General features: G+C 29.9%; 1 protein-coding gene across 1 annotated transcript in view; it reads right to left on the bottom strand.

Annotated features, from left to right (window-relative positions):
- Positions 1 to 432: 432 nt before the first annotated feature.
- Positions 433 to 25,658, bottom strand: part of LOC134686980 (TBC1 domain family member 15-like) — a 62,570-nt gene continuing 37,344 nt past the window's right edge. The window contains exons 9-15 of the mRNA XM_063546875.1: positions 24,920 to 25,014; positions 22,909 to 23,025; positions 21,726 to 21,826; positions 21,216 to 21,315; positions 17,644 to 17,741; positions 9,666 to 9,782; positions 433 to 8,222 (exon numbers count right to left, since the gene is read on the bottom strand). Of these exons, the coding sequence (XP_063402945.1) occupies positions 7,800 to 8,222; positions 9,666 to 9,782; positions 17,644 to 17,741; positions 21,216 to 21,315; positions 21,726 to 21,826; positions 22,909 to 23,025; positions 24,920 to 25,014 (1,051 nt within the window). The 3' untranslated portion in view covers positions 433 to 7,799. The remainder of the gene's footprint in view (positions 8,223 to 9,665; positions 9,783 to 17,643; positions 17,742 to 21,215; positions 21,316 to 21,725; positions 21,827 to 22,908; positions 23,026 to 24,919; positions 25,015 to 25,658) is intronic.

Below are 25,658 nucleotides of genomic sequence, written 5' to 3'. Positions count from 1 at the left end.
TGATAAGGTTTTTTTTGTATATCTAAATAATATATTTTAAAAGTGATTTTATTTCCGGTAGACGAGATTTTAAAATTCAGTTCTTATAATGTTGTTATGAAACAAATGTATTTTTATTTAAATGAATAAATGTCTTGCATTTTTATTTTAGGCATTAAGCTTAATGCCTGCACACAATTTTCCGGATTTAAGCTTAAATCCTAGGATTTAAGACTAATGCCTAACATTATTTAGGCAATAGACTTACTGCCTAGTCGTTAGCTTATTGCCTAGGATTTAAGCTTAATGCCTTATTTCACTTATTGCCGCTAACATATACATATGTGATTAAATCTTGCATATAAAGGTGATCAGTGCCAAAATGCAAAATATTCCACACCATAAACTCTTTTAAGTATAGAAATCCTCAAATGGATACATAAAGACAAGAAAATATCTTAGATTTTTATTTGTTTCAGTTTCATAAAAATGCCAGTTCAATACAAAACAACCATATATATCAGCCATAAAACTCTCATACTCACAAATAAGCAATCTTTAACATGGTTGGTCTACATAAATATATAATCACAGCTTCTATATCAACACGGTTAAAAATATAACAATGAATAAGTTACTGAATTCTGAAAGAAATGCCCCCAAAAATATAAAGGGACATTTAAAAAAATATTAATACATTATTTTTCCTTTAGACTCGGTTTTAAATCAATACTTTTGATAGAACCAAAAAACATACCGGTATTTTTTTTGATTTTAAATTACTTTTATAAATTATGGAATTTTATCAGAAACTACCAGTGCAAATAACGATTTTTTCCCAACAACTTCATAGACTTTTTCTTTTAATTCTTAATATTATTTTATGTACAGACTGAAGGGTATTAGGAGAAAGAAAAAAAATCTTCCTTTTAAATCCTCTGCCCTGAAAGAAATCAAACAAAAATTATACCCATATAAAGCTGTATCTAAATTCCAATCAATTCTACTTTAAAACTATCTACTTTCTTCTATCTTTGGGTTGGTCACATTTCCTAATCAGAAATCCATCAATCTCTCAAACCTGAATGTTGTTCACTATATATATAGCTATCAAAAAGCACATTTATGTTTCCATCAGAAACTCACCATTAATATTTAAGTCATATTTACATGTATGTACACATAATAAATACTAAAACAAATTGAAAACTGTAAATAAAAGCAACAACAACAATGATAGATTAACTTCACAACACATGTGTATGTGATATACTATACTTAGGAATGTTATATATATGTGACAAGTCATCAATATTCATGAAGACTTATTTCAAATAAATTAATGCTGATTAAAAAATTAAAATCAATAAATTCTGATTATAAGAGTTCAAATTCAACTTTGATTTACAAAAAAAGTATATCTAATATGTACAATGATGAGTGAGCTTGAACATTTGCCATCCAATATTCAAAGTAAAATCAACACTGTTATAATACACAAAATAGAAAACACTACAAATGACCAAAAGGTATCAGATTAATTATCAAGACAGTATAGATTACCAAAATAAGGTCATTTTCAAAATTCTCAACAGATACAGAACTGTCATCAAGTACATGACCCTGATCTATAGGACTAACTGAGAAATTAGAGATCACTTCTGTCCTGACCTTTGGCACAACCCTTATCTTATTATATATTCATTAATAATGTAAGGTTGTTTGCAATAATATATTTATACAGTTAGTAAAAAACTTTAAGAACAAAAAGGAGGCATTACTTACACCCATTCAAAACACATCAAACCAAAATAACAAATATCTCAATAGCACTTTATAATAGATCACACCATATTGTTGCAATAAAGATACCTTTAAATACAAAAGAATTGATTTTCAAGATGAAATGGAAAATACTACAAAAGAAGCATGTATGTGGTTTGTGTGCTAATGAATCTATAATTTTGGCATCCTAGCAGGAAGTGCTTGATGTTCTCTACTTGTCAATAACCAGTTATAAAACAAAAAAGAAAACATTAAACACTTTGTAAGTTACATTGTACAACATATTGTTTTCTAAATTTTTCCATATGGTAAGATCCATGAGGGTATTAGTAAATGCATAGTATTGACAACAACTGCTACTACCTAATAATAGTATTAGCCTAAAATTAAATATTGCACTTGATCTTTGGAAAAATGGAAGATGATCAACTTTAATTTACAGCAGCATCTTTCATGAATTGAAACAAAATTTAAAATTGTATACAAAACAAGAATGTGTCCAAAGTACATGGATGCCCCACTTGCACTATCATTTTCCATGTTCAATTTACCATGAAATTGGATAAAAAATATAAATAGGCATTAAAATTAGAAAGATGATATCATAAGGAACATGTGTACTAAGTTTCAAGTTGATTGGACTTCAACTTCATCAAAAACTACCTTGACCAAAAACTTTAACCTGAAACATGCACTTTCATTTTCTATGTTCAGTGGACCGTGAAATTTGGGTCAAAAGTTTAATTTGGTTTAAAAATTAGAAAGATCATATAATAAGGAACATGTGTATTAAGTTTCAAGTTGATTGGACTTCAACTTCATCAAAAACTATCTTGACCAAAAACTTTAACCTGAAGCGGGACAGACAGACGGACGAACGGACGCACAAACCAGAAAACATAATGCCCCTCTACTATCTTAGGTGGGGCATAAAAATAGAATTATGGTAAATCTTTATTCCAAACTGTTCAAGACTAAATGCATTTAATAAATAAGTCAAATTATTTTTTTTTGTCACTGAAACCACTATCAAATTATCAATATCTACTATAAGATTCACAAATTATCATACTCAATGTGTTTCTATATACGATATCACAGATGAAAAACATAATCATTTTTGTTTAGACTGGTTGGTGGGACAAGAAAATAATAAAGTAGTGTGTGAGTATGTTAAACAAATGATTAGAATTGAGCATATTTTGGAAAAACTGATAAAAAAAAAATCTTTTCACAGATGATTACATAAGCAAACATAATTCATATATCTTCTCACAGATTATTTACATTGAATAAATAAATTCAACATTACTTTTTTAATTAAATATTCAATTAACATGATTATAAAGTTTAACCAGTTTTAGATGAGAAAAAAAGAAACATAAGAGATTGACAGGAATCAACAAACTGATCATATTATTTTTGAGAACAAGAGAGTAAACAAACAACTCTAACTTTTTCTGAATCTTCTCATTGATCCCCAAGAAACAAGAAGTTGACTAAATCAAAGTAGTTCAATCTAATGCTAAAACCAGATGCTCCACAGAGCATCTTTATAAGACTGAAGAGTTTGAACCCTGAACAACTGGGGCAAGTATGGACACAACATTCAAGCTGGATTCAGCTCTAAATTTGGATTGTGATTAAACAGTTGACACAGTATAAGTTTCTGAAACAGAATGAATTGTGGTCTAATGAACTTAAAATTTCACATCACCCTTTCCCTTATTCCAAAACTGATCTCAATTCAAATTTCTTATGGAGGTTGCAACAATAACTACTCATTTAAATACATCATAAAATATTAAAATGTAAAAAAAATGAATGTCAAAGATTGTTTTAATTTATCAGTTGGTAGTAAAAGTGAATATACATTGTATAAAACAATGATTTAAGTTGATTCAACTACTATCCTGGACAAAGAAAGATAACTCCAATTGAAATTTTTTTGCTATTGCGCAATATTGTGTGATTAGATATTTCTTGCTTTTGCGCAATACTGTGCAATTGAAAATTTCTTGCTATTGCACAATACTGTGCAATTGAAGATTTCTTGCTATTGCTGAATACTGTGCAATTGAAAATTTCTTACTTATTGCACAATACTAAATATAATAATTTTGGATCCTGATTTGGACCATCTTGAAAACTGGGCCAATAATAAAAAATCTAAGTACATATTTAGATTCAGCATATCAAAGAACCCCATGAATTCAATTTTTGTTAAAATCAAACTAAGTTTAATTTTGGACCCTTTGGACCTTAATGTAGACCAATTTGAAAACGGGACCAAAAATTAAGAATCTACATACACAGTTAGATTTGGCATATCAAAGAACCCCAATTATTCAATTTTTGATGAAATCAAACAAAGTTTAATTTTAGACCCTTTGGGTCCCTTATTCCTAAACTTTTGGGACCAAAACTCCCAATATCAATCCCAACCTTCCTTTTATGGTCATAAACCTTGTGTTTAAATTTCATAGATTTCTATTTACTTATACTAAAATTATGGTGCGAAAACCAAGAAAAATGCTTATTTGGGCCCCTTTTTTCCTAACTGTTGGTACCTCAACTCCCAAAATCAATCCCAACTTTCCTTTTGTGGTCAAAAACCTTGTGTTAAAATTTCATAGATTTCTATTCACTTGTACTAAAGTTATAGTGCGAAAACCAAATGTCTTAGGACAACGATGTCAACGTGATACCAATATATGACCAAAAAAAAAATCAATTTTTGCAGTCGTATAAAAACAATGACTTATACTTTTACTACGCCGACAAAAGATTCATCAGAGAAGCCAAGATACCGTAAGTACAAAGCTGAAGAGCATTGAGAACTGCAATTTGTGAAAGGTTTTGAGCAAATATACCTACATTTGAATCAAGTGTTAAAAATTTATTGTCCGGGTTTGACTTTATTTTTTGTCCTTTTTTGGTATTATCAGATAATCAACATTTGTATAAGGCTTTGGATTTCCAATATTTATAGTCTTGAGCATCACTGGAGAGACATTTCTCGAAATGTGTGTATAGTACAATTAAGTCAATATTGTTAGTATTATCATAATTATTGCGAATCCAATGAAAGTTTACCATAGATTCACCTGATTGTTACCTGTTCATTTAAACTTTTGGCAGTTCTATTGTCTTATCTAACAAATACAACAGGTATTGTTCTCTGTGTAGTTTATTCACTGGGACTTTTAAATTTCTTCTAAGAAAAATCTATCACTCATTGATTAATCTAGTTAAGTAAAAAATAATTCTGCTAAATTGATAGAAATAACATGTTTACCATTAAAAGTGCATGTGATTTCGTGTTTATTCAATATTAGTAAAAAAAAATCAATCTGTTCAAAATAAACACTAATTTTATCATAAAAAGTTGATTTTTTAAAAACTTAAGCATTGTTTCTATTGAAATTTTCATTTTTCATTTTTTGTTAAGTTAAATAATACTTTTAAGAAGGCCTTAATATAAATATCATCATTTTTAGGGTTTTTATGTCAAATGTTTGTTTGAAATCTAGGAATCATGTTGATTTCCCTCAGTCCTCCTTTATTCAGAACCCAGAACTGGCAGTTTACACAGTAAAGTTTGCCTTTTCTGAAACAGATCTTCTTCTTACTGCTGCTGCATGGGTACTTCCCAATTTAATGTATGTAGTAGCTTGCAACTTCACATTATTGTCCAAAAACACAAACATTGAAGTTTAAAATGCATAAAATAGTTTTAAATTATAATTCCTGTGGAATGATTCTGCTCCATTACTGGTACGTCTTGTGGTAGACAATTTCAGCCCAAACGGATGGTTTGAACAAAGCACTGTGTCATCAACATATGTGGATAAACATAATCACTAAAAGTTCTATTTTCCTCTCTTTTGGCATATCTTGTATTATTGTGAACCCTATGATAGTTTTCCATAGATTCACCTGCAAGTTACCTTTGGATTTTAACTTTTGGCAGTTCTATTGTCCCATCTAACAAATACAACAGGTATTGTTCACTGTGTAGTTTATTCACCAGGACCTTTAAATTTCTTCTAGGAGAAATCTTTCACTCATTGATTAATTTACCTGGAAAGGACTCACAAAACTGCATGTGGTGTTGTATTTAGGGAGCTACCATTTGATTATTATGGGGGGGGGCTAGGATGAAATTTGAAAAAAATAGGCAGGACAGGAGTTTTGAGTTAAAAAAAAAGGCAGGATGAGACACTTGCAAAAAAAAAAGTCAGGATGACAATTATTGTAAAAAAAGTCAGGATAAACTAAAAAAAACAAAACAGGACCGGATAAAAAGGCAGGACAGAGATTACAACTAAAAAAAAATGCAGGACAAATTTTTCATCCTAGCCCCCCCATAAAAATCAAATGGTAGCTCCCTTATTCAATACCAATAACTCGTTTTTAATGTGTTCAATATTAATACTGATTCAAAAATTAAAAGTTGATTTCTGATTAAATATTTAATATTTTTGTGTGTTAATTTAAAAATAATAATATTCAAATTTTTATTTATTAAAATAAAAATTTGAATATTATTATTTTTAAATTAAGGTCTTCATAAACATAAGTCTATAAATGAACAACAACAAAAACATGCAAATTCATTGGAAATACTAAAAAATGTGTCTGAAATAAACTTTTTATTATTAAACCAGATTTTATATTGAACAGATTGAAAATATATTAATGATATATTGAATAAATACAATATTGCATACAGTTTATGTGAGTTTATAGAAGTATTTCAATAAAAAAGAAGATAAGTTTTTGTTCAGGTAAATTAATCAATGAGTGATATATTTCTCTTGGAAGAAATTTAAAGATCCTGGTGAATAAACTACACAGTGAACAATACCTGTTGTATTTGTTAGATGGGACAATAGAACTTACAAAAGTTTAAATCGACAGGTAACTTGCAGGTGAAATTTTTGGAAATCTATCATAGGATTCGCAACAAATATTCAGCAAAGCAATAAACTTTATTCTCTCTATATACATTGACTGTCTTATGCATTTTAAGTCATTTCTCTGCAGATGCTCATCTTCATATCTCCAAACATATGATACTTTTTAAGCCAAAAATAAGAATAAATATATATTAATCATGAATATTTATGATAGATATGTGTACTGGTAAATTGGCACAAGTGAGTTCCGAATATTGGCGCAATTGATACATTTGGAAAACAAAATTTGGCAAAATGATACCCCTGAAAAACAGTAATTGGGCAAAAGGACTGCTGCCAAACTTTCATAGGGTTCGCAATAACAGTTCCCATGCAATGTTTTTTGCATATAAATATTTGCTGACTGCCAAGGTTGGCAAATTATAAAATCAAATATAAAGGTAACTTTTAAAATAGTCAAAGCGTACAATGCTTTACAAAAGTTGATCAAAATACAAAGAATATAAAAAAATGTTTTCCCATAGAGTTACTAAAGAATGTTTGAAACTTGTTTTTCCAGCTGTGTATAGTTACAATAAAAATAGTACTATATGCCAGAGATAGTTACTGTAATCTCACTTCATTCTGAATTTCTTTTTATCACAGTTCGTTATATTTTAAGTTACAGTATAATTATTTATTAAACAAAACAGACTAGACACAAAAATCAATTACAAAGAGGTATGTAGTTTGCTGAAAAGATAAAATATTTGATATTTGAAAAAAAAAATGACACCATTACATAATAGTGCACTCTTTTCATCCTTCTAGATTGCAGTTAGTCTATACAAGTAAAGCTTTAAAGTTACATGTGATGTTAATCTTAATTCATAAGTCAAAACCTATCAACAGATTTGTTACCAACTTGATGAAATTCCTTTAAAACTTTTTCTGAATCCATCTGCCAATATTAATCCTAAAGACACTGACTGTAGCAGTGATTTTCTAATGGGATATTCATATACTTAATCAACTAGTCTGAAAGTAGGTAGGTCTAATTTTAAAAACAAGACTAGAACAACCATAAACTTTCAATTGAAAGCCCATCTGAAAAGCAAGTTAATTTCAAAACAATCAGTTATAAAAGTTATTGACAGCGGTGTCACAAGTGTCTGACAATATCTCAATACTACTGTCATTGTTTGGTGTACTGACAGCTGTCCCACTCCCTGAACTTGGATTACTGTGGCCATTTGTCTGAATACTTGAAAGACGTGCAGATAATTCTAGTTTTGGCACTATTGGGGGGAACACTGGGGTACTTGCTGGAGTTGTTTTGACTGGACTTGCACTCTGAACTACTTCAGGGAACACAGGGGTACTTGATGGTGTTGTTTTGTTAGAACTTGATGCAGAATTATCAGGTGACACTTCAAATCCGAGGATTTCTTTCAGATGGTTAGGTAACTTTTTACTCTCCTTTAATTGTAGAAAGATAGACTCTGCCTTCTTCAGTGTTTCTTCTAAATGTATTGCACCTGTCATATCATTTATATGCTGAAATACAGGAAAAGTATGTATTTGTTTTTAAAGTTAAAATCATCAGGAATCAAAATTCCACCATTCAGCATACTGTAGATTCATTATTATTTGTCAGTATAGATGGACCATAAATTAAAAGTGATAAATGCAAATTTTTAAAACACTTTGTGCTCAATTAGTTAAATTATAAAAAAATATAAATTAAATTTCTTCTCCATATAAACATGATTAATGAAAATAATAAATGAATCCACAGTTACATATATCATAGTAATTTTTTGTTAATGTTAACAGTTTTAGTTTCACCAATTAATAAAAGATTGACAAGAGTGCTCTAACTTTGTTTTTCTGCGGCATGAAACAATCATCTGGTGTTTTTTTACCAATAATATCTGGTGTAAAAGGATAGATTTTTGTCAAGAAAATGGACTTGTAGCCGGGTTGATATATATCAGAGTTTAAGATTTATGAATCAACCATGTTGACCTATACAGGTCTTTAATTATTTATTACTTTAAATTTTAGGGTTGATATACATCAGAGTTTAAGATTTATGAATCAACCATGTTGACCTATACAGGTCTTTAATTATTTATTACTTTAAATTTTAGGGTTGATATACATCAGAGTTTAAGATTTATGAATCAACCATGTTGACATATACAGGTCTTTAATTATTTATTACTTGTAGGGTTGATATACATCAGAGTTTATGATTTATAACCCCCATGTTGACCTATTCATGTCTTTAATTATTTGTATCTTTGGGTCATTGGCTCAATATTCTTTTTATCAATGTCATAAAAGTGTTTTATAAAAACAAATTTCAGTACGAGCTTTTATAAAAAACATTAATTTTTATGCTCCTACTACAATAGTAGAGGGGAATTATTTTTTCTGGTCTGATTGTCTATTTGTTTGGCCGTCTGTCCCGCCTCAGGTAAAAATTTTGGTCAAGGTATTTTTTTATGAAGTTGAAGTCCAAGCAACTTAAAACTTAGTACATATGTTCCCTATGATATGAACTTTCTGATATTAATGCCAAATTAGAGATTTGACCCCAATTTCACAGTCATACCTGCCAACTGTCACTTATTGCGGGGGATTTCCCCCATGGAGGCTCCAAAATTGAAATTTTGAATGAGCAATTTTGTCCACAATTTTCAACAAAACAATTAAGTTTAAAATGACATGAGGCTTATAAAAGTATGAAAAAGCCATAAAACAACAGTAAAATGTATTTTAAGGCCCCCTTGAAGGTTTTTAAGGACTATGACAGCCATCTTGCACACAAAACCCCGATGGGCATTTTGAAAAGTTGGCAGGTATGCACAGTCTACTGAACATAAAAAAAGAAAGTGCAAGTGGGGCATCCATGTCAATGGAGGCATTCTTCTTCTGAATCTTCAATGGTCTTACTTGGAAAAATGTTTTTTATTGATTCATAAGTAAACATACCTTTAAAATTTCAGTAAAACCAAATTTGTTTTCTATGAGTGTAGATTTTTCTGTATCAAGTATGGCTAAGCAAATAATAAGATGAAAATTCTGGCAAGGTCTGTCTGTCCAAAGAACCTGAAAAAAAATTATCCATTTTATTGAAAATTTCACCAATAACACCTCAAAACATTCTAAAAGAATAATATAAGAATACAACTTATTTTAACAATACAATTGTGTCATAGTCTTTCAATTCTTATTGTTTTTAAGGATGTCACTATTTAACCAACAACATGTTGTTACAAACAATACTGTAGGAATATGAGGCCTCCTTAATATTAAAAGATTTTACAATTATATCTATAACAAGAGGCTGTCACAATGACAGCAAACCGGATTTATTAGCATTTATTTGTGTCCTGGCAATATCACAAGAACCATTACTGATGATTGGTGAAAGTGAAAATCGTCAATATCAAAGGAGTAGGTCCAGTAAGACCCCTTTTTGGCCCCAAAATATAGCAGTTTTACAAAATTGTTAAAATGTAAACTTTTAGTTATTCATTGGACAGTAGAATGCTTCTGCTACATAAATGTTGGGCTGATTTTGACAAAACAATGCACATATATAGGGTACTAGCACCATTAAGTCATGCTAAATTACTGAAATCTTCAAAATTCTAGCATTTCAGTTAAATTTTAGCCGGATATATATCAGAGTTTAAGATTTATGAATCAACCATGTTGACCTATACAGGTCTTTAATTATTTATTACTTTAAATTTAAGGGTTGATATACATCAGAGTTTAAGATTTATGAATCAACCATGTTGACATATACAGGTCTTTAATTATTTATTACTTTAAATTTTAGGGTTGATATACATCAGAGTTTAAGATTTATGAATCAACCATGTTGACATATACAGGTCTTTAATTATTTATTACTTTAAATTTAAGGGTTGATATACATCAGAGTTTATGATTTATGAATCAACCATGTTGACATATACAGGTCTTTAATTATTTATTACTTTAAATTTAAGGGTTGATATACATCAGAGTTTAAGATTTATGAATCAACCATGTTGACATATACAGGTCTTTAATTATTTATTACTTTAAATTTAAGGGTTGATATACATCAGAGTTTAAGATTTATGAATCAACCATGTTGACATATACAGGTCTTTAATTATTTATTACTTTAAATTTAAGGGTTGATATACATCAGAGTTTAAGATTTATGAATCAACCATGTTGACATATACAGGTCTTTAATTATTTATTACTTTAAATTTAAGGGTTGATATACATCAGAGTTTATGATTTATGAATCAACCATGTTGACATATACAGGTCTTTAATTATTTATTACTTTAAATTTTAGGGTTGATATACATCAGAGTTTAAGATTTATGAATCAACCATGTTGACATATACAGGTCTTTAATTATTTATTACTTTAAATTTAAGGGTTGATATACATCAGAGTTTAAGATTTATGAATCAACCATGTTGACATATACAGGTCTTTAATTATTTATTACTTTAAATTTTAGGGTTGATATACATCAGAGTTTAAGATTTATGAATCAACCATGTTGACATATACAGGTCTTTAATTATTTATTACTTTAAATTTAAGGGTTGATATACATCAGAGTTTAAGATTTATGAATCAACCATGTTGACATATACAGGTCTTTAATTATTTATTACTTTAAATTTAAGGGTTGATATACATCAGAGTTTATGATTTATGAATCAACCATGTTGACATATACAGGTCTTTAATTATTTATTACTTGTAGGGTTGATATACATCAGAGTTTATGATTTATAACCCCCATGTTGACCTATTCATGTCTTTAATTATTTGTATCTTTGGGTCATTGGCTCAATATTCTTTTTATCAATGTCATAAAAGTGTTTTATAAAAACAAATTTCAGTACGAAAACTTTTATAAAAAACATTAATTTTTATGCTCCTACTACAATAGTAGAGGGGAATTATTTTTTCTGGTCTGTGTTTCTATTTGTTTGGCCGTCTGTCCTGCCTCAGGTAAAAGTTTTTGGTCAAGGTATTTTTTTTGTTGTTACATACAATACTGTAGGAATATGAGGCCTCCTTAATATTAAAAGATTTTACAATTATATCTATAACAAGAGGCTGTCACAATGACAGCAAACCGGATTTATTAGCATTTATTTGTGTCCTGGCAATATCACAAGAACCATTACTGATGATTGGTGAAAGTGAAAATCGTCAATATCAAAGGAGTAGGTCCAGTAAGACCCCTTTTTGGCCCCAAAATATAGCAGTTTTACAAAATTGTTAAAATGTAAACTTTTAGTTATTCATTGGACAGTAGAATGCTTCTGCTACATAAATGTTGGGCTGATTTTGACAAAACAATGCACATATATAGGGTACTAGCACCATTAAGTCATGCTAAATTACTGAAATCTTCAAAATTCTAGCATTTCAGTTAAATTTTAGCCGGATATATATCAGAGTTTAAGATTTATGAATCAACCATGTTGACCTATACAGGTCTTTAATTATTTATTACTTTAAATTTAAGGGTTGATATACATCAGAGTTTAAGATTTATGAATCAACCATGTTGACATATACAGGTCTTTAATTATTTATTACTTTAAATTTTAGGGTTGATATACATCAGAGTTTAAGATTTATGAATCAACCATGTTGACATATACAGGTCTTTAATTATTTATTACTTTAAATTTTAGGGTTGATATACATCAGAGTTTAAGATTTATGAATCAACCATGTTGACATATACAGGTCTTTAATTATTTATTACTTTAAATTTAAGGGTTGATATACATCAGAGTTTAAGATTTATGAATCAACCATGTTGACATATACAGGTCTTTAATTATTTATTACTTTAAATTTAAGGGTTGATATACATCAGAGTTTAAGATTTATGAATCAACCATGTTGACATATACAGGTCTTTAATTATTTATTACTTTAAATTTAAGGGTTGATATACATCAGAGTTTAAGATTTATGAATCAACCATGTTGACATATACAGGTCTTTAATTATTTATTACTTTAAATTTTAGGGTTGATATACATCAGAGTTTAAGATTTATGAATCAACCATGTTGACATATACAGGTCTTTAATTATTTATTACTTTAAATTTTAGGGTTGATATACATCAGAGTTTAAGATTTATGAATCAACCATGTTGACATATACAGGTCTTTAATTATTTATTACTTGTAGGGTTGATATACATCAGAGTTTATGATTTATAACCCCCATGTTGACCTATTCATGTCTTTAATTATTTGTATCTTTGGGTCATTGGCTCAATATTCTTTTTATCAATGTCATAAAAGTGTTTTATAAAAACAAATTTCAGTACGAAAACTTTTATAAAAAACATTAATTTTTATGCTCCTACTACAATAGTAGAGGGGAATTATTTTTTCTGGTCTGTGTTTCTATTTGTTTGGCCGTCTGTCCTGCCTCAGGTAAAAGTTTTTGGTCAAGGTATTTTTTTTGTTGTTACATACAATACTGTAGGAATATGAGGCCTCCTTAATATTAAAAGATTTTACAATTATATCTATAACAAGAGGCTGTCACAATGACAGCAAACCGGATTTATTAGCATTTATTTGTGTCCTGGCAATATCACAAGAACCATTACTGATGATTGGTGAAAGTGAAAATCGTCAATATCAAAGGAGTAGGTCCAGTAAGACCCCTTTTTGGCCCCAAAATATAGCAGCTTTACAAAATTGTTAAAATGTAAACTTTTAGTTATTCATTGGACAGTAGAATGCTTCTGCTACATAAATGTTGGGCTGATTTTGACAAAACAATGCACATATATAGGGTACTAGCACCATTAAGTCATGCTAAATTACTGAAATCTTCAAAATTCTAGCATTTCAGTTAAATTTTAGACGGTTTTCGTGTAAAACGAAAGTGGCCGCATTCGTGTTCATCCTTAATATTGAAATGTAAGTTGTATTTTATGATAATACATAACATATAAAATGGTTGAGGATGAACACAGATGTGGCCACTTTCATTTTTGACAAAAACCATCTGAAAAATGACATTTTTTCGGCATATTTGGTAGATTTTTCATATTTCAGCTTGAAACAATGCGTTTTTTATAACTAAATACGTTAAATTCTTTTACATAAAGTAATTGGTTCAAATAAAATAGACACTTTAGTGTTTAAAAAGTGGTCTAAATCTTTTGCCAGATGAACATGAAATTTGAGGCCAAAACCGGTCCTTACCGGACCTACTCCTTTGACCTCTATTTTGTCATCAGTATCAAAATATTAAAATTTGAAAAGCTTAGATTGAATGGTTCGTGAGGTAATGCAACAACGTGAATGGAAACACCATTTTACGATCTTTCAAGAACCATAACTCCTGAACAGTACCAGTCAAAATCGTCCTTATTGAAGTTGACCTCTATTTTGTCATCAGTAACAACATATTAAAATTTGAAAAGCTTTGGTTGAATTGTTCATGAGAAAATGCACGGACACGACTGGAAACGCCATTTTACGATCTTTCAAGAACAATAACTACTGAACTGTAAAAGTCAAAATCATCATTATTGAACCTAACCTCTATTTTGTCATCAGTAACAACATATTAGAATTTGAAAAGCTTTGGTTGAATGGTTCATGAGAAAATGCACGGACACGACTTGAAACACCATTTTTCAATCTTTCAAGAACCATAACTCCTGAACGGTAAAAGTCAAAATCGTCATTATTGAACTTGACCTCCATTTTGTCACCAGTAACAACATATTAAAATTTGGGAAGCTTTGGTAGAACAGTTCATGGGTAAATGCAAGGACACAACTGGAAACGCCATTTTTCAATCTTTCAAGAACCATAACTCCTGAATGGTAAAAGTCAAAATCGCCATTATTGAACTTGACCTTCATTTAGTTGTCAGTAACAACATATAACAATTTTAAAAGCTTTGGTTGAACGGTTCATGAGTTGATGCACAGACCTCATTTGATTGCTGCCCGCCCGAACGCCCGTCCGCCTGCCCGCCGAGCATCCCTAAATCAATTACCGACATTCTCACAAAAATCTGGTTAAAAATTATTGAAACAAGAGTGCATGGGATTTTTCTGAGTAATGTCCCTTAGTCTACCTGATATTTTGTAATTACTCTTAATTATTGCGAACCTTATGATAGTTTTCCATAGATTCACCTGCAAGTTACCTGTCGATTTAAACTTTTGGCAGTTCTATTGTCCCATCTAACAATTACAACAGGTATTGTTCTCTGTGTAGTTTATTCACTGGGACCTTTAAATTTCTTCCAAGAGAAATATATCACTCATTCTAACATGACATCCTTCAAACACTTTGAGTACACACCCGTGGTAAAATATGAATATATTGCATTGGCTGTTCCGATTGTACTCCCAAGTCATATGTTTTTTTTATGAATGAAGTATCCGACGTCATAGAATGATGACGTTATAATTAAAGCATTTTACAGGAAAATACACGCTTCTGATACCGAAAATCATCACAACAAGGAAACGTTAACAAACGATGCTTAAATGTGGTATAAGTCCATTTTTTGTATACATAGAAGACATATAAGTAAATTATCATTAAAATTCATCTAAATACGTTATTGTAAATAGTTTGAGCATGTCGTATGCACTTATTCTGTTTGCTCATTTGTTTAAGTCAATCTAAAAGTGCGTTAATTTATGGGAATGGCAAATATTTGCCTCCACATAGAGCGCTTCGATCCAAACAAATTGCTGTATTTGTCCTATTAGAATCGAAATAATTCATGGGGGCTTGAATATATCTAGATTTTACCACAGATTGTCCCTTTATGCCGATACTTTACCCCTCGCTATCGCTCAGGGTAAAATATTTGTCATAAAGGGCCAACCCTAGTAAAATCGCGATATATTCAAGCCCCCATGAATTATTTCTTAATTGATTAATTTACCTGAACAAAAAATTGAACTGTCAATGATGAAAAAATACTTATACCAATCCTAAGTAAGGTGTTGTATTTTTTCAATACCAATAACTCGTTTTTAATGTGTTCAATATTAATACTGATTCAAAAATTAAAAGTTGATTTCTGATCAAATATTCAATATTTTTGTGTGTTTGATAAATAAAAATTTGAGTGTTATTATTTTTAAATTAAGGTCTTCATAAACATAAGTCTATAAATAAACAACAAAAAAAACATGCAAATTTTTGGGAAAATACTAAAAAATGTGTCTGAAATAAACTTTATATTATTAAACCAGATTGAATAAATAAAATATTGCATACAGTTTATGTGAGTTTATAGAAGTATTTCAATAAAAAAGAAGATAATTTTTTGGTCAGGTAAATTAATCAATGAGTGATATATTTCTCCTAGAAGAAATTTAAAGGTCCCATCAAATTAACTAAACAGAGAACAATAGCTGTTGTAATTGTTAGATGGGACAATAGAACTTACAAAAGTTTAAATCAACAGGTAACTTGCAGGTGAATCTATGGAAAACTATCATAGGTTCGCAATAACAGTGGTTGTATATGTAGCAAGGTCCAGCTGTGTGTTGTAAGTATTTTCTAATGATTTTTTTTGGTTTGTAGATATTTCCAGTCACAAAGTTTTGACAGGCGGATGAATTTGTCTAAAAATTAATTTTGTCTTACTGTGCCTATCCAATAAGCTTTGTGGTAGTGAATTACCTATTGCCTGACCAGTTTAAAAAATTGTCAATACAATTTGTCCATTTAAATTGTACAATAGGTATTGTGAGAGCTATTATCAACAGATGGTTATTTAACTACCTGTAGATTTATTTACCTGGATAGATATAGGAAGATGTGGTGTGAGTGCCAATGAGACAACTCTCCATCCAAATAACAATTTAAAAATTAAACCATTATAGGTTAAAGTACGGCCTTCAATACGGAGCCTTGGCTCACACCAAACAACAAGCTATAAAGGGCCCCAAAATTACTAGTGTAAAACCATTCAAACGGGAAAACCAACGGTCTAATCTATATAAAACTTGGTTTGTTTTTGACAGAGCTAATTTAAATGAATGATACATGTAGCTAGCTTGCTTTCCTCATGTTTAATGTCCTGAATGAACTATTCTATTTAGGTATTGGACATTTTACATTAAATACAATATTTGTTCTTTTTAATAAAGATATTTATTGTAAATTTATTCAATTTTGCTTACAATCACAAATAAATCATTGCTGGTATATCCCACTTTCATAATGAAGAATAAAGCATTGAAATTTCTATTCACTAAGCCATTTGTACTTTTTTTTATATATTGGAAATAAATGTCTAACAGTAATTCCAATTGAAGTAGATTCTGAATATTAAATGAAACTCAGCATCACTACTATTCCATTTCAGGAATCTTAATATAACATGAAAATATATCCCATTAGAAAACACTACGCCACACATAATTCATCTTGTAGAATTATTCACAAATAGATGGGCTTATTATATCCAAAAAATTCCATTTCACAAACACTTTAATTCCATTCAGGAATCAAAACTTAAAATACATCCCACATTAAAAACACCATGAAGCAAACATATATCTCCTTTTTTATAAACTAAATCCACTGATTGAAATTTCCATCTTGACTATTTAGAGACACAAAAAGAAATGGCTTAAAATGTCCCATTTCTAAATAGAATAGTCTATTCAGGACTTTGGTCATGATGCATGAGGAAAGCAAGCTAGCTATCGGTCATATAAATTTTACCTTTTAGAAATAGTGAAGATTTACTGGGTAGTTAAATGACCACCTGTTGATGAGCTCTCACAATACCTATTGTACAATTTAAATGGACAAATTGTGTTGACAATTTTTTATTCTGGTCAGGCAATAGGTATTTAAATACCTCAAAGGTGATGGGATAATGACAGTAAAACTGATATAGTTCTTACCTCCCATAATCTCTGAACATCAGGAAAAGAAAATTCTCGTTTAAATAATATCAATATCCACCGAAAACAGAAATAAAAGTTACCAGAATCATGGCTCTCTGAAAATAATAAAAGATTCATATATGAACAAAAAGAGATAGTTTGTTTAATAAGAAAGTAAAACACAATTGACCTTTTTCACATTACCGATTTTTTACTCTAATTTTTCTACAGGTTACCTAATCTGTGGTTAGACATCCTGACACTTGGTTAGAACAACTAAAAAGAAGTAAAATCAAACATAAAATCTGTGCATTTTGAAAGCAAAGTTTACTGTTTCCATTTATTTTGTCATATAATGGAAAGATAAAACAGTTTATTTCCTTAAAAAAATATTCCGATTAAACATTTGAGTTGACTTCTTTGTGGTGCTCTTGATTGACAGAGTACCAGTACCAGAGAGAAGGTTACCTGTTGAAAACATATAAAATCTTGGAGTCAAAAATCAGTAATATGAAAAAAGTCTATTTGATAACGAAGCACATCTTTATAAATACTAATACTGAAATCACATTTTTTTTGGAAACTGGTACTTCATCACTTCTTAAAAGAAAATTAATATTCATATAGAACTATAGGTAAAACCAAAAGACATTTATCTAATTAATGTATTAATAAATTCATGTTAATCATAATAAATACTTAAGATTTCAGTGAAAGATAATTTGTTTGCTTGCAACTAATCCCCATCAGTAGTGTTTATTACTTCATCTAAATGTAATTTATCTCTTATACCATCCTCTAAAAAATATTCAATAAATTTCTCAATTTAAACAATACTGTATATTCAAATAAAAGCAACCGTGTTCAATATTATTGTAAATATAGTACCTTACCTAGAGAACTACATAATTCTGGGTCTGTATGCTGCATCAGTTTGTGTATTTATTTTCAGGTGTCATTATTTATATACTATACCTTACCTAGATAACTACATAATTCTGGGTCTGTATTCTGCATCAGTTTGTGTATTTGTTTTGTGATGTCATTATTTGTATACTATACCTTACCTAGATAGCTACATAATTCTGGGTCTGTATGCTGCATCAGTTCGTGTATTTGTTTTGTGATGTCATTATTTGTATACTATACCTTACCTAGAGAACTACATAATTCTGGGTCTGTATTCTGCATCAGTGTGTGTATTTGTTTTGTGGTGTCATTATTTGTATACTATACCTTACCTAGAGAACTACATAATTCTGGGTCTGTATTCTGCATCAGTTTGTGTATTTGTTTTGTGATGTCATTATTTGTATACTATAACTTACCTGGATAACTACATAATTCTGGGTCTGTATTCTGCATCAGTTTGTGTATTTGTTTTGTGATGTCATTATTTGTATACTATACCTTACCTAGAGAACTACATAATTCTGGGTCTGTATTCTGCATCAGTTTGTGTATTTGTTTTGTGGTGTCATTATTTGTATACTATACCTTACCTAGAGAACTACATAATTCTGGGTCTGTATGCTGCATCAGTTTGTGTATTTGTTTTGTGATGTCATTATTTATATACTATACCTTACCTAGATAACTACATAATTCTGGGTCTGTATTCTGCATCAGTTTGTGTATTTGTTTTGTGATGTCATTATTTGTATACTATACCTTACCTAGAGAACTACATAATTCTGGGTCTGTATTCTGCATCAGTTTGTGTATTTGTTTTGTGATGTCATTATTTGTATACTATACCTTACCTAGAGAACTACATAATTCTGGGTCTGTATTCTGCATCAGTTTGTGTATTTGTTTTGTGATGTCATTATTTATATACTATACCTTACCTAGAGAACTACATAATTCTGGGTCTGTATTCTGCATCAGTTTGTGTATTTGTTTTGTGGTGTCATTATTTGTATACTATAACTTACCTGGATAACTACATAATTCTGGGTCTGTATTCTGCATCAGTTTGTGTATTAGTTTTGTGGTGTCATTATTTATATACTATAACTTACCTGGATAACTACATAATTCTGGGTCTGTATTCTGCATCAGTTTGTGTATTTGTTTTGTGATGTCATTATTTGTATACTATAACTTACCTGGATAACTACATAATTCTGGGTCTGTATTCTGCATCAGTTTGTGTATTTGTTTTGTGGTGTCATTATTTATATACTATAACTTACCTGGATAACTACATAATTCTGGGTCTGTATGCTGCATCAGTTTGTGTATTTGTTTTGTGATGTCATTATTTGTATACTATACCTTACCTAGAGAACTACATAATTCTGGGTCTGTATTCTGCATCAGTTTGTGTATTTGTTTTGTGGTGTCATTATTTATATACTATAACTTACCTGGATAACTACATAATTCTGGGTCTGTATTCTGCATCAGTTTGTGTATTTGTTTTGTGATGTCATTATTTGTATACTATACCTTACCTAGAGAACTACATAATTCTGGGTCTGTATGCTGCATCAGTTTGTGTATTTGTTTTGTGGTGTCATTATTTATATACTATAACTTACCTGGATAACTACATAATTCTGGGTCTGTATTCTGCATCAGTTTGTGTATTTGTTTTGTGATGTCATTATTTGTATACTATAACTTACCTGGATAACAACATAATTCTGGGTCTGTTTGCTGCATCAGATGGTGTATTTGTTTTGTGATGTCATTATTTGTATACTATACCTTACCTAGAGAACTACATAATTCTGGGTCTGTATTCTGCATCAGTTTGTGTATTTGTTTTGTGATGTCATTATTTGTATACTATACCTTACCTAGAGAACTACATAATTCTGGGTCTGTATGCTGCATCAGTTTGTGTATTTGTTTTGTGGTGTCATTATTTATATACTATAACTTACCTGGATAACTACATAATTCTGGGTCTGTATTCTGCATCAGTTTGTGTATTTGTTTTGTGATGTCATTATTTGTATACTATACCTTACCTAGAGAACTACATAATTCTGGGTCTGTATGCTGCATCAGTTTGTGTATTTGTTTTGTGGTGTCATTATTTATATACTATAACTTACCTGGATAACTACATAATTCTGGGTCTGTATTCTGCATCAGTTTGTGTATTTGTTTTGTGATGTCATTATTTGTATACTATACCTTACCTAGATAACTACATAATTCTGGGTCTGTATTCTGCATCAGTTTGTGTATTTGTTTTGTGATGTCATTATTTGTATACTATACCTTACCTAGATAACTACATAATTCTGGGTCTGTATTCTGCATCAGTTTGTGTATTTGTTTTGTGATGTCATTATTTGTATACTATACCTTACCTAGATAGCTACATAATTCTGGGTCTGTTTGCTGCATCAGTTTGTGTATTTGTTTTGTGATGTCATTATTTGTATACTATACCTTACCTAGATAACTACATAATTCTGGGTCTGTATTCTGCATCAGTTTGTGTATTTGTTTTGTGATGTCATTATTTGTATACTATGCCTTACCTAAATAACTACATAATTCTGGGTCTGTATGCTGCATCAGTTTGTGTTTTTGTTTTGTGGTGTCATTATTTGTATACTATGCCTTACCTAGATAACTACATAATTCTGGGTCTGTATGCTGCATCAGTTTGTGTATTTGAGCCAGCTGATGCTTCATTCCACCTTGGTCCATTTCAAAATTGTTACACTGTATTAATATAATAACCTTAATGTGAAAATATATTCTATTGATCATAATTGTCAGTTACCTTCTGTCTATTATGGTGGAATATTCTTTTTCTATAAGCTGTATTTATGTAATCTTGAAGGTTTGGTTTTAATAAAATCATTTTACATTGTACTGATTTCCCTGAAACATTTCTGAAATAACCTTTATGAGTGACAACAAGTTTTTATTTCACATTACATATGAAAAGACAAAACAATGTATCATACCCATTTCCATGCACATGACATGTATTTCATGAGGTAGGCTGAATGTAGCTGATAAATATATGTGTTCGCTATCAAAAATTAGATATCATAAGTTTTTGACAATGAAAACCAAAAAAGTTGCCCACAGAGATGTTCAAACTTTGATGAGATATTCATACATACCACTCGTTCCATTAATCCAGCAAAGCACCAAAAAGCATCTACTTCATTCTCCATGACAACCAGTACTGGTGACAGTAAATCACTCATTCCTTGTACATAACCTGAAATATAAATATAAAAAAACCAAATTCAATTAATCAAAGTACTGAAGAATGGACCTTCACATAACCACAAGTTCTGGTGGATGGTCTCAGGTAAAAAATCATATCTTTATAACTGAAGTCGATGCACTTAAAACTACGGCTGAGATTTATCACAAGTATACAGAATTGTTCATGGCTTACGATCAATCTTAATTGTAAGTTTTTTGTGAAACTGACTCCTGAAAAGTTAGGTTAAGGTACATAGATCTATCTCTTCTGAGACAAGATCCTGTGTGGTTAATGAATAAAAGACATGGAATTCAACCTCCCCTTAATAATTGTCATATTATAGTGATATTTTCATTGTTACCAGTATAATCCAGATGATCTATTGTTATATATTCTGCTATCAGTCAAAAGCTCTAGAAAATTTCTGCAGCAACACCAAGGTCACATCTGGTGTAAAAATTGAAATGTATGCATAATAATATTCTTTATAATGGAATCATTTTAATTCTAAGTTTTTTAATTTCAAACATAGTCTCCATTCTAAGATCTTTTTATCAATTCCTAAATCATAAAAAAGTTAAAGTATGAGAGATCAAATATAATAATGGATTTGCTATTAAAGAATAAAAGTTGAACTATCATCAATAAGGGAATCTACCAACTTACCTAAATCAAAGTTGTACATACAATATGTCATTCGAATATCATTTAATACTTGTAGATTAGGATTACATTCTCCCCTAAAACTTACCTAAACCAAAGTTGTACATACAGTATGTCATCAGAATATCATTTAATACTTGTAGATTAGGATTACATTCTCACCTAAAACTTACCTAAACCAAAGTTGTATATACAGTATGTCATCAGAATATCATTTAATACTTGTAGATTAGGATTACATTCTCCCCTAAAACTTACCTAAACCAAAGTTGTACATACAGTATGTCATCAGAATATCATTTAATACTTGTAGATTAGGATTACATTCTCACCTAAAACTTACCTAAACCAAAGTTGTACATACAGTATGTCATCAGAATATCATTTAATACTTGTAGATTAGGATTACATTCTCCCCTAAAACTTACCTAAATCAAAGTTGTACATACAGTATGTCATCAGAATATCATTTAATACTTGTAGATTAGGATTACATTCTCCCCCAAAAAACTTGTGTGTTCTGTCTGTCCTTGTTACATCTTTCTCTGAAATAGTATGTTTCAATTACAGAACACAATATTGATGTTTTTTTGTTGTTAAATGTGTTGTGTGGTTGCCATATCATTTGTTTGACTGATAATTTCCAGTGATAAACAGGCAAAACAGAATCCTACCATAATAAAGACTCTTCATATTAAGTGTGGGGGATATATAGGTAAAAAACTGGATGAATTCTAACACATTTCATGCTTGTCAGACTATCCATGTGTTGTTCATTGTTGTTTGTCATATTTGTGTGTTTCAGAGTTTACTAGTGTAGGTACACTATAGCTGGAATAGTCTGTTGTACTGTCACTCATTTCAGCTAATTCCATTTATTCCTTTTAAGGGCCAGTAAAATGTTATATGAAAATAGAGTCAGCACCTAACGACACAATTTAAGAATTTCCAATACATAATTTCTATATAAATACTTGACACTTTCCTAGGTCCAGTGTATATTTCTATGAAACAGACCTACAGGAAGGGTATTAGAGAAAAACTTTAATTTTAATTTCAAATCATGTATTATTAAAGACTTTTTTTTTATTATCTTAAAGTCATAGGAAAGGTTTGACTGGTGAAAAATAATGTTTATCCAATTATTGAACAATGCATGTATATATCATAAACTTAGTCTTCTGTTCACAATTTTATCATTTTTTACGCAAATATATTGTTGTATAATCATCAATTTTTCTTCTTCTCTCTGTCTGTTATGATAAAAATATGGCAGCTAATTAATTGTTGTGTTTTAAAGCCGTAGTTTAGCAATTGTCATCTTATAGTAAACAATCAACAAAGAAGCATGGTTACTGAGCACGTTTATAACATGTTCAATCAGATAATAGTTTATTTTAAACACAGATTTATGCTTATTGTGATCACCAAATTTTTACGAGGGTCACGCTAAGGTCACTTGCATACTGAATATATGTCGGCAAATTGCTTGCAGGAAGCAAGCAATTAAAAAAAAAAAACTTCTTCTAAATGTGAACTTCAAAAAAAATCTTCAGAAAAAAGTATATGTAGAGTGGGGTGCTCATTTTCGCCATATCTTTCCATGTTTTCTACAGTTCATGTTCAGGTCTATATGTTTTTGAAGTATACTGATATTTCTATATGAAGATAACTTCAAATGCAAACATTCCTAAGCTTGAAAACATGTTTGTTTGAAAATAATCATCTGTAAAGTTAGATTAAAGGGTGTTTGAAATTTCCTGATGTTTTGTCAATGGGGGACACATATTCGCCGTTTTTACACATCTATTTAAAACCAAATAAATGCAGCTAAAAGATAAACAGCAGACATTTCAAAGGTGTAAAAAAACAGAAATTTAGGCAAATCAGTCAAAAAATTACTAAAAAAAAATTCTGTTTTTCATTCAGGAAAATGACCGAAAATTGTTGGCCGTTTTTTGGCCCTTTGCAGTAAGTGCCGTCATTTTGTTTAAGTTTAAAAAATAATCATATTTGTTATAAAATTATAATTTATCGGCATATTTCTTCCATTTCAGGCATCCTTTGAAGTTTTCACACCTCAAAATCCTAAAACGGCGAAATTGTGTCCCCCGCGAATTTAAGCTCCCCACTCTACATGAGTTTTATAATGAACAATATCCATTTAGTTATAAAAAACATAGGCATCATTTTTTTTAATTTAAGTTTTCATATGACTTTATCTGATTGCATGGTTTTCTAATTACAAATAAAACAAACAAACAAAATTAAAAAGTTTGAAATTTGCAATTCACTTTTATCAATTTCTCCTATTATTTCAAACTAATTCTGATGACTAAAAATTTTTGTTTGTTATTTGTCTTTTCTTTTCTATATTTGTAGATGGAATTATTTACAAAAATTCTTCTTTTAATTCAGAACGGATTGTCTATTTCTTACCAATAAGACATTTCCTCTCTCTTAACATTGCAAATCTTTTTTCTTGTTCAGCAGTTATAGTTTTCCACTGTAACTTCATTCTAAAGTAATCATCTCTGAAAAATAAAATTAATTTATAACAGTTTCATTGAAAATTAGTTTTGCAAAGTTAGGCACAAGATGTGTTACACCAAAATTTAACCTTTTTGGGCCATTAAGGTGGTACCTAACACTACAGGGAGATAACTCTGTAAAATCAGCAGAACGTTTAAATGACGTTGTGTTCTTAAGGGAATATTAAGCTTCGCAATGATCAAAATGAGTGTTTGTCAAACTGCTATATAACCAGTGTAATATTTCTGATTAAACGGTTGGTTCAATTTTTTTGATTTTTTTATATTTTTGTCAAAGGGTCAAAGTAAATACTTTGTCAAAATTTTAAGAAAATTAAACGAGCCAAATTAATTTTAGTTCAGGTGTTAGGTACCACCTTAATATAAAATAATGCTTGCAAATGAGACAGTTATCCAACATATTCCAAATCAAGTTGATTTACCTATCCATAGTTCAGCCTTCAAAAATAAAGCAACACCAATAGTTATAAAAGGAACATACACAACAAAATGTGGAACAATGCAAACAAAAAATAACAATGACTAATTTCTTACAAAACAATAAGCAAACACAAATATGACAGATACATGTATCAAACTTCTCTCAAAATCACTCTTGATAAATTATTAATTTTATGATCAATATG

Source organism: Mytilus trossulus, chromosome 10, assembly GCF_036588685.1.
Source record: "Mytilus trossulus isolate FHL-02 chromosome 10, PNRI_Mtr1.1.1.hap1, whole genome shotgun sequence".
Lineage (NCBI taxonomy): Eukaryota > Metazoa > Mollusca > Bivalvia > Mytilida > Mytilidae > Mytilus > Mytilus trossulus.
Note: the sequence above shows the minus strand (reverse complement) of the source record. Positions and strands in the feature narration are given on the sequence as shown.